The 17,091-nt window shown below is 33.5% G+C and overlaps 1 protein-coding gene across 1 annotated transcript in view; it reads right to left on the bottom strand.

The window, feature by feature from the left end:
• Positions 1-3,624: 3,624 nt before the first annotated feature.
• The window catches only part of NDFIP2 (Nedd4 family interacting protein 2), an 82,438-nt gene continuing 68,971 nt past the window's right edge, over positions 3,625-17,091 (bottom strand). Inside the window, exons 6-9 of the mRNA XM_006894079.1 lie at positions 12,589-12,713; positions 9,343-9,409; positions 7,492-7,597; positions 3,625-4,026 (exon numbers count right to left, since the gene is read on the bottom strand). Coding sequence (XP_006894141.1) covers positions 7,494-7,597; positions 9,343-9,409; positions 12,589-12,713 — 296 coding nt within the window. The 3' untranslated portion in view covers positions 3,625-4,026; positions 7,492-7,493. The remainder of the gene's footprint in view (positions 4,027-7,491; positions 7,598-9,342; positions 9,410-12,588; positions 12,714-17,091) is intronic.

The following is a 17,091-nucleotide window of genomic DNA, read 5'->3' as shown; positions in this document are numbered from 1 at the left end:
TCCAATGGATGAAAGACAAACTTGATGAATTAAAAGATGTTACAAGCAAAGACCAGGAGGAGTTAAAAGAAACAATGCAAAACATTGCGGAGAAAACAAATAAGGCATTAGCATCTCTTTTCCATGCCACAATTCTTTTTAATCTGTGTAAAACTTTACCAGAAATTTCAAAGACATGCAATCAACCCAACGGCACCTAACAACAAAATTTTATCATTATAGGGAGCAGAGGAGTTTTTCACTGAAGATTTTATCTTGTTCTTTAAAATTTGTGTAGAAGCAGCTATTCTTCAAAGTATTAAAGCTTTGTGGTGAGATAATCAAACTATGATTTTATTATTTATATTTTTGTCAGAGTCCCAGTATTTGAATAGTATCTAAAGTTCTAAAGAAAATTAAAGAGTTTAAAAAAAAATCCCAGAGTAACTTTTTTAAAGTTACCATAATAATTTTTTATAAATATGTATTTTAGGGGCAATAATGGTTGACTTACCAATTAAATATTATTGAACTCATTGCCATTAAATCAGAACAGACTCAAAGTGAACCCTCTAGCAAGTTTTTGGAACTGTAAATCCCACAGCAGCAGATTGTCCATCTTTCTCCTGTGGAATTCTGGAGGATATGAAGTTCCATAGAAGTGCCACCGTTGGGTTATTGGACAGCCAAAGTTCATCTGCTTCCAAATCTCAATCGTTGTGCCATCAAGCTGCCTCCCTCAACCCAAGGGTTCCATGGTGAGGAAAGGAAGAAATCCTGTTTAGGCAAGGAAAATCCAACATTGCCCACTTAAGAGATTGTAGAGAAAATAACTGCCTGTCAGTTCTGGCAGCATGTTGTGCTGCTAATCATATCAGGGATATGAATACCCCAGCTGCTCCAAAGGAGAAAAGATGGACTCTATGGTACCCAACAATCGCAATTGCTCTGGTATGAATATAAAAGGCTGAGTGTTGATATGCCAGTGGATATACAGTCTAACACTCTTACTATTAGTAATATAAATGTAGTAACTGACTTCTATTCTTGCCCAGTTCCTTCTGTCAAATGGCATTGGCAAACAGTTCTCATACAGTGTATAGTTATATACAGACTGACTATTCAATTTTCTCTTCCAAACTTTTGTGAATGGAAAGAGGCACAGCACAAGGTAAGCTACACAGACACAAGCCAGGATGATTCTGTGCAAACTCAAGACTCATCACTGCAGTTAAGTTACAATGTCTTGCTATCATTACTCTGTGCATTTTTTTTTATTATTTTTTTTTTGTGATGGTAGTGGGAGTGGGGAAAATTAAGGAATCCTAAATTTCCCTCCAATTCACTTTTTTGGGCTATACCTTTTCTGTAATGGAGTCTCCCTAGAAAAATCCATAATTACAATTCTAAAAACTTCAAAGACATATCCATATTTTGAAGAATAAAAATGAAAGGTTATAGATTTATATTTTTCCTATTAAACACAGATTAATTTTAACTATTACGAGATTTGACTTGTAATTTAAAATTTTAAGCCTGTTCTCACTATACAACATAGAAAAATGTTATTGTCTCCTTAAAATAGGTTATATAGGTTTATTGCTAAATTTTAAAAAAATGTGTTATCTACTCAGATAAAAAAACTTTAAGAAAATTTTGCATTAATTTCCAAACCCATTCCACACTTCACTCAAAAAGTAACTATTGTTGCCATCAAGTCAAGCACTACTCAGTGACCCTATGAACAAAAGACCTGACGCCTTTCTAGAACTATTCTCATTTCTCAAAGTTCATAGATTTCAGAGGCATGCTGTTAGAAGTGGATGCCACTCCTGCAAAAAGTACTCAGTCATTTCATTAATGGTTCTGATTTTTAATTTTTAAGTGCAAACATGCCCAAATCATAGCAGCAATTGTCCTTTTAACTAGAAAACTAGTTTTTTCTAGTTAAAAGGAAATGAAGTATGCAGGATCTGATAAGCTGGGAAGAAAATGAAAGTGAAGACTCTGATTTTCCTGCTTAGATGATGCCATTTATGGCTACCAGTGAACTGCACCAATGCAGAGATTAGGAAACATGCACAACTGAACTCCATAGCTTTAGAAAAGCAAAGAAAAATGAATTACTACATTTGATATTAGATCAAAAGTGGCAAATCTATATTTCAAAATGAAATATAAAAAACATAAAACCTAAAATAAAATTTAAAAACTGATGTTTGACAGCTAAGCACTCTAATAATTTTAAATTATTACAAATCACAATTAAAAGGTCAAAAATCAAGCCTATAGGAAATGACTGTGCGATAATGAAGAGACCAGAATGAGTCTGTTTATAAGTACATTCTCGTTTTATTAATTTCCAAATGAGGCAACTAAATTACATATTTCATTTTCTTTTACCCCACATTGTTAATTTATTTCAAAGGTGTAACACAAGTATTTTAATCTACAATAAAAAATTCTGTGCAGGGAGTAAAGTGAATGAAGGAAAACAAAAAATAGGAGGCTCAAATAGCAAAACAAAAATGCAAGTTTTATTTTTTAAAGACAATGAGTGGAAAACAGAAAATACAGAAATACAAAAGCATATAAAGCATAATAAATTTTATTGTTAAGAAACTGAAAAACATCCCTGAACAGTTAGATGTATCTTTTAGTAGTCGTTGCAGTCTAATAATAATTAAGCCATTTTATACGGTTTATTTTGCTGTATTAAATTATTTTTAAGTTTAAAAGGAATAATTCCCATCATTCTTAATTCTGGCATTCAAAAGCAAAGACATAATTGACAATAAATGAGATATAAAATGATTTGCAAGATGCAAAACAGTAGTTTGAGCGTAGACTCCAGTTATAATAATCTTCCCCATTACACATACATTCTCTTTCAATAAACAAACACAGTCCATACACACACCATCCCCTACACTCCACAAATACATTTCTGTAACTTGAAAAGAGATATTTTACATATCTCAATTCAGGATATGATTTTCACAAGTTAATCCTATTATCATAAAGTAAGAAGCTACTAATACAAATTTTTCTATGTTAAAACAGCTAAGAGAAAAAATATATTGACAGTGAAGGATACTTGTATTGGCTTTTCAAAAGACATCTTAAAATGAGAATAATTTGAGAAAATTAATTTTCAGAATTTTCTTAAATGAAATAAATATATCTAACACCATCTCTTCCTCAAGAATCTCTAAGATAGGCAATGCTAAAAAATTAAGCTCTCCATGTGAGAATCCCTAGGACTATTGTACCCTTTATAAAACAAAACCAAACCCCAGTTTCTTATAAAGAACATCTGGTACACTCACAATCTGCTATACTTAAAATCTGTCTTAAAACAATCTATACTTTCGACACTCAGATTTTCTATATATATAATAAGTTTACTTAATTTAAAATTAATGAAAAGATATTGAAACACAATTTTTTTAGGAAAAAAATGGATATAGTAATTTCCTTGTGGTTATTTACAGAATGAATTTTGCTGAATAATGAAAATATTATGGTCAAAATCTGACAAAATTTTTCTAACAATCGGCACTGTGTATTTCAGTAACTATATAGAACAAAAGATGTTTTTTGTGCAGAATTACTAGATAAATCTAAGAGTCAGAAACTGAAGTATTTGACATGGTTAATAATTTCATATTTATTGTACTAAATGTCAGATCAGAAGTCAGTGGCACTTACTTGCTGGAAGACTATCACTTAACTCTTTCAATTATATCAAACACTGATTAACCAAATGTGACTGAATTTTACTGCCACCAGCTTTTCAGTTATTTCAAGCATGTGCAAATCTTTTAAATGAGCACTATGCCAGTGTGCAAAACAAGTGAAACATCAGTATTTATAAGAATGAACAGAAATGGCTTTTAAACATAAACCACCCTGTCAATTTTGAAACTATCTTTTCATCACTTTTCTTCTGTTATTAGTCGTCTTCTATCTTATTAAAGTTGTAGGTTTACAGATCTTCCGGAAATTTCACACTGGTATAGGAAAGGAATGTCTGGTTGATGCAGTCTAGGGACAAAAAAAGAATACATCTTAAAACATATCATTATTGCAGACACACATGAGTCCCCCATCACCCCAAAATATTGACATTCAGTAAATTCCAATGAATGGTGGCCTCATGTGTTACAGAGGAACTGTTCCACAATGTTTTCTTGTCTGTAATCTTTACAGTAGCAGATCTACAGGCCTTTGCGACAAAGTCCCTCTGAGTGTGTTCCACCTGCCAACAATTTATACTCCACCGGGGACTTGGATGTTGTTGATACTACATTTTAAACAGCTTTTACAAAAGCATACTTTAACTACTCAAACACCACCCCTTTGAAGGGTTACAGGTGATGTTAACTGAAGATACTTTTAAAAAATGGAGCTCTAAATGCATACCAACCACAAGGGCAGGCTGCAATTCAGGGCAAGGCAAAAAGTAAATTTTTTTTTTAAAGCTTGTCCAGGAAACATCAATCAACATAGTCAAAAGTAAGAAACCTCTCAGAACACAAAATTAGGCAAAGTAAACTATCACAGTTTATGGGTTTAAAAAAAAATATCTCTCTTAAGATGGTTTTCCAAAGATCTAAAGCATAAATAAGTTCACCACAGACCTGGGAGATATTTTTAAAAGTCAACATCCTATTTGTCTCTGAACTTTTGTCCTTATATATAATGATATTGTTGTTGTCATGTGCTTTTGAGTCTACTATGACTCATACACCCTGATGAACAATAAATCAGAGCCTTATTCTTAAAAAAAATAAAAAATGGAGCTCTAGTGGAGTATTTCAAATGGAGTTCCACCTCTAAACCAAAGACCACACCTTTCTGGTGGTTCGAATCCACCAGAGGCTTCCCTGGAGAAAGGCATCTAATCCCCTCCTATACAATTAACAGTCAATGAATCAGGTCTGGCTCCATAACAAAGCCATAAATTGATTTTATGTTATTCATGCAAAGTATACATAAAAGTTAAGCAACCAAATCACAAACTACTATACAATACAGTTATAAAAAGAACACTCAGTTATAGACAATCTTGAAACAGTTTATACCTATACTCCCACATACTAAAATTAAATGTCTCTGTAGACAAATAGCTTACACATTTCAAATATTTTAAATATATAAAGTATACAAGTCATTCTTGTTGTTAGGTACCATCAAGCTGACTACAACTCATAGTGATCCTATGAACAAAAAAAAAAAACCTTGTCTTAGTCTGTAGTCTCTTGATGATTTCCCACACACGTGAACCCACTGTTATACTGTGTCAGTCCATCTCAGTGAGGATCTTCATCTCTTTTAAGGACCATCTACCTTTCCCAGCATAATGTCTATTTTCCAAAAACAGGACCATAGTGAAAACACACCCAAAGTATGTGGTACAAAGTTTCACCACTCTTCCTTCTAAAGAGCACCCTGGATGAACTTCCTCCAAAACCAATTTGTTTGTTCTTTTGGCAGCCTATTTAATATTCTTCACCATCACTATAATCCTAAAGTATGGAGATTCACTCTTCTTTATTCATTAGTCAACTTTCAGATGCTTAAGAAACAACTGAAAATACTAGGGGAGCTCTGGTGGCCTAGTGGCAAGGAGCTGCAACTACAATCCCAGAGGCGCACGGTTCAAATCCACCAGATGCTCTGCCGGGGAAGGAGGGACAATCTCCTCCTGTACCAGTCAGATCTGATTTGACGGTACATGCACACAAAAATTAAAAAACAAAACAAACAAACAAAAAAGAAACAATTGAAAATACTACGGCACCTTAGATTTAACTGCCATCCTTCTCCTTTTGCACTTCAATGAGCTCTGACAGAGTTTTGCCCAATATAACACATCTTGTGATTTCTTGACCGTTGCTACCATGGGTGTTGATTGTGGATCCAAACAAAATGAAATCGTTGACCACTTCAATCTTTTCTCCATCTATCATGATGTTGCCTACTGGCCCCGTGGTGAAAAAATTTGTCTTCCTGATGTTGAGATGTCGTCCATATTGAAGGCTATAGTGTTTAATCATCTTCAGTAAGCCCTGCAAGGCCCATATGACATCAGAAATTATATCCTTTGGGCCCAGGTCTCTTTCGAATCTAGCCTAAAATTCAGGCAGTTCCCTGTGAATGTACTGTTCCATTCACTTTTGAGTAATTTGCAGCAACATTTTACTTACATGTGGTATTAACAATATTGCTCAATAATTCCCACATTCTGTTGGGATTACATTTTTTTAGGGAATGGGAACAAAAATAGATAAGTGGATCTCTTCTAGTCAGTTTAAATTTCTGGTCATTCATGTTAATGTGCTGTTCCATTTCTTTTTAATAACCTTCAGCAAGATTTTATTTGTATATGAAACATATAGTCCCCATTTGGTTTTTGTTTGCTGTCGTTTTATTAAAAAGTATTTGCAAGGAATAAATGGTTGACTGTACAATATTCTATCATGTAATCTCTGGCCTCATTTCTGTCACCAAAGACATATTTTCTAAGCACTTTTCCAACTACTGCATTCTAGTCACCAATTATGAATACATCTTAAGTTGCATGTTCCACTGATTTCAGACTGCAAAAACTGACAGCTTCCATTTCTTCAGCTTTCACTTTAGTGGCTGGTATATATATATATGTTAACATGTCTTCCTTGTACACATGTATATGAATAGCATTCACAGACATTAAATCTAAAGTACCTATTTTGAAAAATAGAGTTTTGGTGGCTTAGTGCTAAGGAACTGTGTTGCCAACACAATGGTATGGTACATGGTTCGAATCCTCCGGCTGCCCCATGGGAGAAAGATAGGCAATCTCCCTTGAAATTTACTGCCCCTGAAAACCTGCCAGATGGTTGGCTCCAACGTGATGGTAAACAACAACATATATACATACAGACCCCAGAAATTTCCTGGATAACTACTTACCCAATCTCTGCTCATTTCTTTCGATTTCTTTTTACTCAAACTGTAATTGTCAGTGTTGACACAAACTGATACACATTAAAAAATAAGAAAGTTCCTATTTTCTTCATACATGTTTTTATTTAATTCAGAGTATTAATTGCTTTGTAAATAACTTTTCAATCACAGATCTGGGCTTTCTTTTCCCAACCCGATTTTTATCTTAAGCTTATTTTTTTTTTTTAATACAAAACGTGCATTCTTCTGTATGGTTACTTCTTTCATACTCTGTGGTAAATCTTTTAAAAAGAAGTTTGAAAGGGTCAACTTATTCTATCAGTTAAATTTTAACCAGAAAGTATACATCTTAGAGAAGCACTTTAGCTTACTCACAAAATTAAAAATACATTAAACTGAAATATCTAAATACATCTACACTTTACTAAATTTAATCATGCTGACTGGTAAGAGCACAAGAATACATTATATAGACTAAATTTTAGTAAACATTACAGGCATTAAGCTTTTAATGAATACATTAAAGGAATACATAGTTAATACATTAACACTTCTTACCTTTACAGTAAGAAGAAATACCTTGTCCTGTGAGCGGCTACCATGCTTTCAGACATGTTTCTCACTTTTAAATAATTAACAAATCCTCTGAAGAAAAGGAGAAGGCCTGAAAAGTTGGTAATTATATGAATATGTTATTCATAAAGGACATTATAAATTTAAAACAAGTATTAACAAGATTCTTTTGGCTTAATGAGTTAATCTTAAGATTTTACTCTGTCTATATATAACAATGAAAATTACTTGTGAAGTCTTTTATCTATCATGCTGTTTTTAAGATATTCTTCATCCTTCTGGAATGTTTCCTTAAATAAGTTAATCTTTTGACCTAGAAATCAGTCATTTAGCAATCATTACTTCTCTTGTACAATGTACTTGTACAATGTGCTCAGAACTCCTTTTAAGGTAGTCCTCAATTTATGATAAGGTTGCATCATGACAATCCCATTTTACGTTCATTCTGATATAACTTGAATGCCTCATTTTTCCTCTTGAGTTCTGATTAGGATTGACTTTTCTTTATCCAGCACTGTTCAGAGTAGCCAAAGATACAGCTGAACCTCTGCAAGTGACTATCTGAGAATAACATCATTGATTTACCTGTTGCAACTTATAACTAGGGTTAAGATGTACAAAAACAAGGAAATAAGAAATAAACAGATGGACATAACTTGATTATACTTTAAGTGAGGGACTGCCGGTACAACTGAAAACAACAATTTTATCATGATGAAATAATCACATTTTCTACTCCTTAACAATGCTCTGACATGGAACTGGAGTTGTCCTTTTGCATTCCATTCTGTCCCATAGTTGTCTTCCTAAGACTACTTCAACCCCTTAACAGAAGATCTATAAGGCAAATGCAGTACTTTAATATCCTTAAATATTTAATAATAGGCTTTATATATTTCTCCCTTTCTGATGGAAAGTTCACTAAAGACAACATCAGGCCGTCAAAATACAATTAACAACATAAAACTGGTTAGATCTCTTGACTGACTCTCCCAACAAGGTGCCAACTCTAGGATAACATCACCATAATGATTAGAGAAAGAATCTATGCTCTTTAGTGACCTTAATCGACCAAGAATTTATTACTCTAAAGATTCAAGAGCATGACTAAAAAGAGAAGACTGCCACCTACTGAAATGCCATTATTTCTTGTATAACAATTTCTCTAGAGAACTCTTAAGCTTTAAAATCTAAAGAATAAAACATATTCTTCATATCAGGAGTTACATCTGAAATGTGGATTAAAAGAATAACGTGATTTAAAAGTTAACTACCAAACACCTAAAACAAAAATACGACACACTAAAATTAGAAACCCATAAAATTCATCAAGATAGATAAAAGGACATAGCTTTTAAGAAGATAACTGAACAAATGGACTGTGATCATTAAGCATGAAGCCTTTCCTTATGCCTCATTAAGTAATGATTAATGCAGGGTACATTTAAAAAGCATAGAGTGTTTTTCCATGATCCAAAAATAAGAAAATGGATAAAACAGTCAAACAACCCTACTGTCAACAATTAAGATCATTTAAAGAAATCATACAGTATTTTTTCCAAGACAAATGCCAAAGACAATTTATTTATTTATTTTTTTTTTTTTACACATAATAGTTTTAAGTGTTATCATACTACCACTGATTCTTCTGGACTTTAAGATCTTAAAAGTTCTATCTAGAATTAACTGAAAAGCTAATATATAAGTGATTAGACATCAGAATTTTAAAGCAGAAAAAATTATTTCTACATAAGGTACAATTTATTGATATCTTACAATGTTAGTAAATATGAGTGAAGATTAAACCAAACCTAAATGTATTAAGAAAAAACTTACCAAGTACAAGAAATATCCACCATAGCCAATATTGCCCATTGAAATATCCAGTAAAATAATCAGAAAACTATGGAATGAACATAAGTATGTTATTTGTTTACCTGCTTAAATTTGAAAATCAGCAACTAGCCCTGATTTGAAAATTAATCATTCCAAATAATCTAGAACACTTTAAAACAGAACAAAGGGGGGGGGGGGGACCAAAAAACAGATTTAAAAAAAACAGCACTTAATTACAATCAATAATGATAAACATATAGTTATCTGAGGGGAGGAAACCCAAATTGTTTAATAAAACATTTTAGAACTAAAGAATAAATTCAAACTGCTTACAATAAAGTAAGGCAAACACTCTGACTCATTCTTCCACTAAAGAGTTCACATGTCAGTCCTTTTTCATAATCTCTCAAAGCCACATTATCCCAAACACACTACAGCAACCTGCTGCTTTTGATATTAACACCAAAAGCCACATTAATTTAATCTTATCAGATGGGGATGTTCTGCTGACCTCTAAATAGAAGAGCTTTTGCCCTTCTGTACACCCCCTACTGTTAATCACTACCAAGAATACTAGGCACATAAAGACCCCCAACTCATTAGAGTCTATTTTCAAACTAGATGCTCCAGCATTCAGTTCCCAACACTGAGCTGTGAATAGCTAAATGAACCTTGAAGGGGCATTTCAACAGTTCCTGTTAGTGGCTATGGTAGACAGTTTCACATTCTCTGTGAAGTGAAAATATGAACAGGCAGCTGGAAGGCAGAGTTTGATGCTTTTGGACTCTGAGACATCATGGTTCATTAATTTAAAAAATTAAAATACCTAATTTTATTCCGTTTACCTCCTATTCCTTCCTATCATTCTTTGGCACTTAAACACTGCCCTAAAAGATTTTTTAAATATATGTTTTTAAGTGAAAATGTTTCGTTTGGCTATATTGTTTTTTAAAAGAGTTTAACTATGTAACCTTCAAGTATGTGCTATTTTATTTTGTTTTGTTTGGAGGGGGTTTTTGTCCCTGTATCTAACTAACTCAAATCAGGAACTGTATTTTAGTTTTATTTTTAATAATTTTCTTTTGAAATTTGAAATCTTGGAAACAGTGTGATGCTGTTCTACTATTCTAGCCCCTAAAGAGTTTTCTGTGCAAATTCTTGAGTATCAATAAAGATGGAAGGGAGAACTCGGAATGTTGGGGGGGGGGGGAATAAATAAAAGAGTTTAATACGACTGTAAAACTACTAAAAATAAGCTTGTCTTAACATTCATGAATCTGATTTAACAAAAATTATTTCTTAATTACAGAATTTTGTACAGCTCTCAAATCTGATATTAAAGTGTCCACCTCTAATTTTATCCAAATAATTATTTTCAATTATTCACTGCTAATTTCCATAAAGGTTTAAAAAAAATATGTAACACCAGAAATAACTTTAAAAAATGCTTACAACTATAAGAGCCATCACCTTTTTTTAAGCATACCTGCTAAAGATTAAACTACTTTTTCAAAGCCTAGTAAATATTTTATCAAAAAGTATTTTCAATTAGTAAATTATCTAAAATATTCATCTGAGAATTTCATAAATTATAAAGTTTTAAAATTTCAAAGTATTACTGGAAATACAAATCTCATATGCCCCTGTGTGTTTAGAATATACACATTCTACTGAGAACTTGGAAGTTGAAGCAGAAAAAAAATCATAGCTTGTAAAACAGGAAAGAATTCATTTTTCATCAAGTAATTAAATTAGAAACAAAAAAGTTTTCATGTGGGTCAAATCACTATAAAGAAGGTACAAAACCAAATAGAATCAGAGCAATACTTTTTTTAAAGTTTAAGATCAAGAACAGAAACAAAAGTATTAGCTTTAATGCTAATCCACCCTTACTCCCAAGGGAAGATACTTAACTCCCTTTACCTTGACGTTAAAGAGACAGACTCACTATGTAAAATAAACTCAATCATGAGTTATAAAAATATTTAAAATTATAGAACTGATTTGTTGCTTTCTTTAAAAAAGAAATAAACTAATCAAACCACTCATGGCTTGGAGAAATTAAACTATGGAAAGCAGATGTGTCAATATTAATTGAACATAGCTATTATTTTCTTGTTTGTCAAACAATTTGTTACTTTTTAATAAAATGCACATGAACTGAATAAAAAAATGTCATCTTAAATGTCATTTCAGAATCACAGGCTAAAGGAAAAATATCAATATAATTTAGAAATTATTTATTATCTAATGAAAAGAAACACTAGGCTTTTAGGAGAATACCCTTCTTTCAAACATTAAACACAAAGAAGAATTTATTGCTTAGAGCTTGATAATAAATGCCATAATCAAATGTGTGCATATTCAAACCTACCTATACTTTACTTTTGGGCATGCACTATTAAAAAAAAAAAAAGAGCAGGTTGTTTTTAAGTTAATGATAATTTTACAAAACAATAGAAAAGCTTATGTTCTGATATTATTCATACTCATAATAGTAGCAGCTAAGGTTTTCCAAAGGAGCTCTGGTGGCTTAGTGACAAGAGGCTGCACTGCTAATGCAAAGGTACAAGGTTAGAATCCACCAGATGCTCTATAGGCGAAAGATGGGCAGACTCTTGTGCTTAACTGCTTCTGAAAACCAGCAGGATGGTCAGTTATGGGTGAGTTCCAACTCAACAATACAACAACACAACAAGGCTTTCTAAGCACCTACTCCAACACACCTTGCCACAGCTAGATTTAAATTTTAGGAATGTTGGAGTCAGTGAGACTAGCTCAGAACAGGGCAGGGTTCAGAGCTACTGTACACAGGGTCACTATGAGTCACAGGTGACTCAATGGCACATAACAAAAACAACTTATACTGCAAGTGGACAGGATATTTTTATTTTTTCAAATATTACAAAAATTCTAAAAGGCAGTTATTATCAGTACATTATTTTCCATGAAGAAATTGATGATCAGAACAATTACTTAAATGTAGAGCATGTAGAGACTTAAATTCAAGTTCTGGCAAAAAAAGATCTTTTCACTCTACCATATAGCTTCTCATAAAATAAAGTTCTAAAGAGTTCACACCACGATTAATCAATATTAAACAAAGCAGAACAGTCAATACTGAGTATAGAAACAGGCCTATCATAATGGAATATATATGTATAAAATTAACGCTTGTAAATGACATGAAAATTTGTACTTTAGATTTTAGAGGTAAAAAGTTATGTAGGCCACAGAGGCACTTACCCTGACAATAAGGATCCATTTGATTAATGAAAGACCAAATCCACAGATAGCACCGTATCTTCCAGCTATGGTATTGGTTATACAGAAGGATAAGCAAAATCCAAGCCAGTTGAAAATAAACGCCACTAAAAGTAACAGAAATAGTCCTTTTGAAGACCACTTTGGAATCAAATTAGCATAGACATAACATCAGTAATATGTTGCTCAATGGAAGCAACAGCTAACTTTCTTGTTAACTCTAAAGCAAATTAAGCCTCCTATATCAGATTATATTAGGAAAGTCTGCTGTCAGAGACCTCTCCAAAGTACTGAAGAGCAATGATGTCAGTCTGGAGACTAAGGTGCTCCTGATCCAGGGCACAGTCTCTGCAATAACTTGCTATGCATGAAAAAGCTGGATGATGACTAGGTATGATACAAGGAAAATTGATGCCTTTGAGTTGTGTTGCTGGAGAAGAGTGTTGAATATACTATGGACTGTTGGGAGAACAAACAGGTTCATCCTAGAGAGGGTGAGACCAGGCTATTCCTTGGAGGCAAGGATTCTAAATCTTAGCCTGATATACTCTGGACATATTTCAAGGAGGGACCACTCCTTGGAGAGAGACATCACTCTTGGGAGGGTGGAGGGACAGTGCAAGAGAGGAAGATCCTCGATGAGAAGGGTAGATTCATGATTGAGGTAATGGGAGTAGGTGTGTCAGACAATAAGGTTGGCTCAGGACAGAGTAGGGTTTAGGGCTGTTGTACAGAGTCGCTATGAGTCACAGGCAACTCAACAGCACATAACAACAACAACAACATAGATTATAGCTGTTTGCAAACGTATTGTTAGGGAGCTCTGGTAGTCCAATGGTAAGGAGCTACACTGGTGTTCCACAAGCACATGGTTCCAATCCACCAGCTGCTCTGGGGAAGGAAGATGGGCAATTTCATCCCATGTGACTAAACTGCCTCTGAAAACCTGCTGGAGAGCCAACTTATTTATTAGAAATAAACAATATGTTAAATCTTAGTTTCTTGTCTACTTGGTTATCAGAGTAAGTTTCAATGGGTAAAGTTGCCTATTAAAGCAGCTAAGTAAGAGCTACACTGCAACATAGTTCCCATAGGATGCCATTCAAAAAACCAGACTAAGTAATCAGCCAACCAAATTGGCTCTTATAAAAAAGCAGAGATGAGCCAAATAAATTACAAAATAAAGCACTGAGTTCCAGAACACCCAGTGTTCATTGCTGCTTCCTATCTTTAAAAAAATTATTTTAAAAAATCTGTTTTCCCCCTTCCTAAGGAAGAAATTCTTCTTGAGTTTCCCTTGGGTGTAAAATTAAATCCAAGAGGATTTCCTTAGATTTTAAATCAGCAGCAAAGGAATGGAAAGTGAGATGGCACTGTTATAAATTTATCACTGTTAAGCTCAGTGATGGATACATGGAAGCTCACTGTACATTAATTACTATCACAAGTGTTTAAAAATATCTCTAGTAAAAGCATTTTGCTTTTAAGGGAGTAAAAAAGAAATGGTCCCTATATCCCGTTACATGTATTCTCATTTAAATGTAATCCTGGAACTGCTGCAGTCATCTGGCTACCAGGGAGGAAGACAGACAAAAATCAAAGCCCTTGCTGTTAAATCGATTCTGACTCTTAAAGACCTTGTATAGAGTAAAACAGCTCTATGTACTTAGTTTAGCTATAATCTTTATAGAAGTAGGTCCCCAGGTCTTCTGACAACAGCAATGCTTGGTGGGCTCAAACCATCAATCTTTAGGTTAGTAATCCAGTATAACCATTGGGGCCACACTGTTACTAGACAGAATTAAACCAGCACATGTACTGAGGGGAGTGAGAAAAAGCACAGAAGCACTCTCCATTGAAGCTTGTTCTTCCTTGAATTCCATGTTACATGAAATAATCCAAGTGGTTAAGGAACACAGCACTTAACAAAAATCAGCACTGAAATATAGTCAGTTCTGCATTTTTAGCAATAATAATCTACAAATGAATCTGTAGGTAAACAGCCAAGATGAACAGCTATGGAAGATGAAAGGGACTAAAGTCATGACATTATATAGGTCAGGGCAGTTGGTATTTCCACACTCAAGTTAGTATATGTTGCATATGTACAGTTATGCATAGCAGAATCAACAGGGTGCATAATTTTGTAAAAACTTTGCAATAATAATCAAATAACCCTGAAAAATTGACATATCAGTCAGTGTTAACAGTCTACAAGGCAATCTTCTATATCTTACTTTAGTGAGCAGTCACAGGGATCTTAAAAACTCGCAAGAAACCATGTGAGGTGCAGCAACAGTTCTGTGTCTGGAACAATGAAGTGGGAAGAAAAGCAAAGATGCACAGAAACAATTCACCCAAAGAATTAATGCGCCCCGTGAACCAAAAAGACCAGAAACTAGAGTGACCAGCCACCATAAGAGGTCATGGTCAGAATGAGAAATATGTGGGAAAAAGTAAGAACCATAAAACCAGCCAGTCTTACTGGCACAACAGAAATGGATGGAAACTCTAAGACATATTCTTAGTCACTCTTCAAATCTGGAACAAAATCCCCAAACTCACCCCCATGGCTCACTTTTGAGGAAAAAACAACAAAACAAAACAAAAAAACAACAACTGTAGGGTGAATAATACCATCAGGGAGGTACTCATTTCCTAGAATAACCAACCATGTAAGTTTCCAAAAAGAAGAATCTGCTGAGTCAGATCTGGTTCAGAAGACAGTTAAGAAACAGAAAAGAAAATTGAAACAAGAATTAGAAAGATAAAGTGAGATAAGACTGGTTATACACTGTGGGTATTATAATTAACATCATAAAGCAAAATGTGTATGAATGGCTGAAAAAATCAATTTGCTTTGTAAACTCATTCAAATCACAGTTTTAAAAAAAATACCAGAAAAAAAAAATAAAAAATAAAAAAATACCAGAATAAGATGGAATTTAAAGGTCTAATACAAGAAAGATTTAAGAAAAAATGTACAATGTACTCTTGGAAAATGTTCTGAGTTACAAAACAATCTTTTTTTTTTCTCATGAGTCTCTGGAGATGCAAAACGGGTAAGTTAATAGATTATCAGTCAAAAAACTGATGGCTGGAACCCATGCACGTGCACCTCAGAAAACAGGTGAGCTCATCATAGACCACAATCAATTCAAATGGACAATGAACAACAACAATGTTATCAGATTGGGGCTATTTTTTTGTCAAAGTTTTCTTAAATGATCATAGCTGATAACTGCCAAATATATTTAAATGGTACAGCAACTACTTTTGTTCAGGTATGCAATTAAGATCAAAAGTCTAAAATAATAATGAAAATATATTGCTTAACTATGGTATTTTGATAGAAACAGGAACTTTACAACAAACGTTTGTCAAATGACATTAAATAAGATGGTGATTACTTTTGAAATCTTTTAAAATGTCATAATCATAGTACTCTCTTTATGTCCAATATAAATTATTATTAAAGGACTAATTTTTAAAACTCCTAAAGTTCTGCTTTATCATGCCTGGAACACAGAGAGTATTCATTTCCTTATGTATTTATGTTCTATTCTTAATTGGCCAATCATCGTGTTAGCTGTGAGTAGAAACTTAAACCATTTAGACAATCAACAATAATATTCATACCTATTTAATTTTGGTAAAAAACTTAGTTGGGGAGATTCCCAGCAGATTTGTGAAAGTTGTTGATCTCCTGATGAAATATTTCCTTCCTCAGCTCTCTGGAGAGGAAAGTAGATCTGGGACAAAGGACAGGCAGACAGCCACAAGCCCTGAACACCTTTCCTTTATCACAAGGAGCTACTAACACTTTATCATTTCCTAAGAATGTCATCTACTAGGAATCACTAATGGAAAAAAAAAAGTACAAGAAAAACAAAATCAAGTCCATATTGTATTTTTATCTGCAATTATATGCATTATTAATTGGAGTGGTGTAAAACAAACATCATCCACTTTCAATAGGCTAGTATCTATTGTACATGTTGTATCCACATTAGGAATAAGTTCCAAAAGAATATAAATGATGTATGTTACATGTTCAAAGCTATGTGCATGTGATAACTTAGCTACCTTTAATTGGCATATTAGTATTAACTGCTATCAGGTTGATTACAAACATATCTGAATCTTGTCCTATCCTGCAACATCCTCACAATCTCTGATATACAAACGTATAAACGTTGGAAAAAGAAATCAAGATGGGAAAGCTAGAGAGTTACATAAAGACAGGAAGTCTCTCAACAAGATAGACTGTCACAACAGGATCGAGCATACTGGAGTTAAAGAGCCTAATCGAGTTAAAGTGTTTTTCAGCCCCAGGAAAATGTCTTAGAAAATAAATCAGATATGCCAGTTAAGATATTTAAAAGTCATTTTATATGTCCCTCCATCATGTTGACAGCCTCTGAAACGCTGGAGCTTATATTTTGAATGGTGGATTCTTGTTTTTCCAGTGCCGCTAATGCCTTA

The sequence above is a fragment of the Elephantulus edwardii genome, unplaced genomic scaffold (genome assembly GCF_000299155.1).
Source record: "Elephantulus edwardii isolate Elephantulus edwardi_28Jun2011 unplaced genomic scaffold, EleEdw1.0 scaffold00134, whole genome shotgun sequence".
Lineage (NCBI taxonomy): Eukaryota > Metazoa > Chordata > Mammalia > Macroscelidea > Macroscelididae > Elephantulus > Elephantulus edwardii.
The sequence above is the reverse complement of the archived record's forward strand: the minus strand, read 5'-3'. Positions and strand labels throughout refer to the sequence as shown.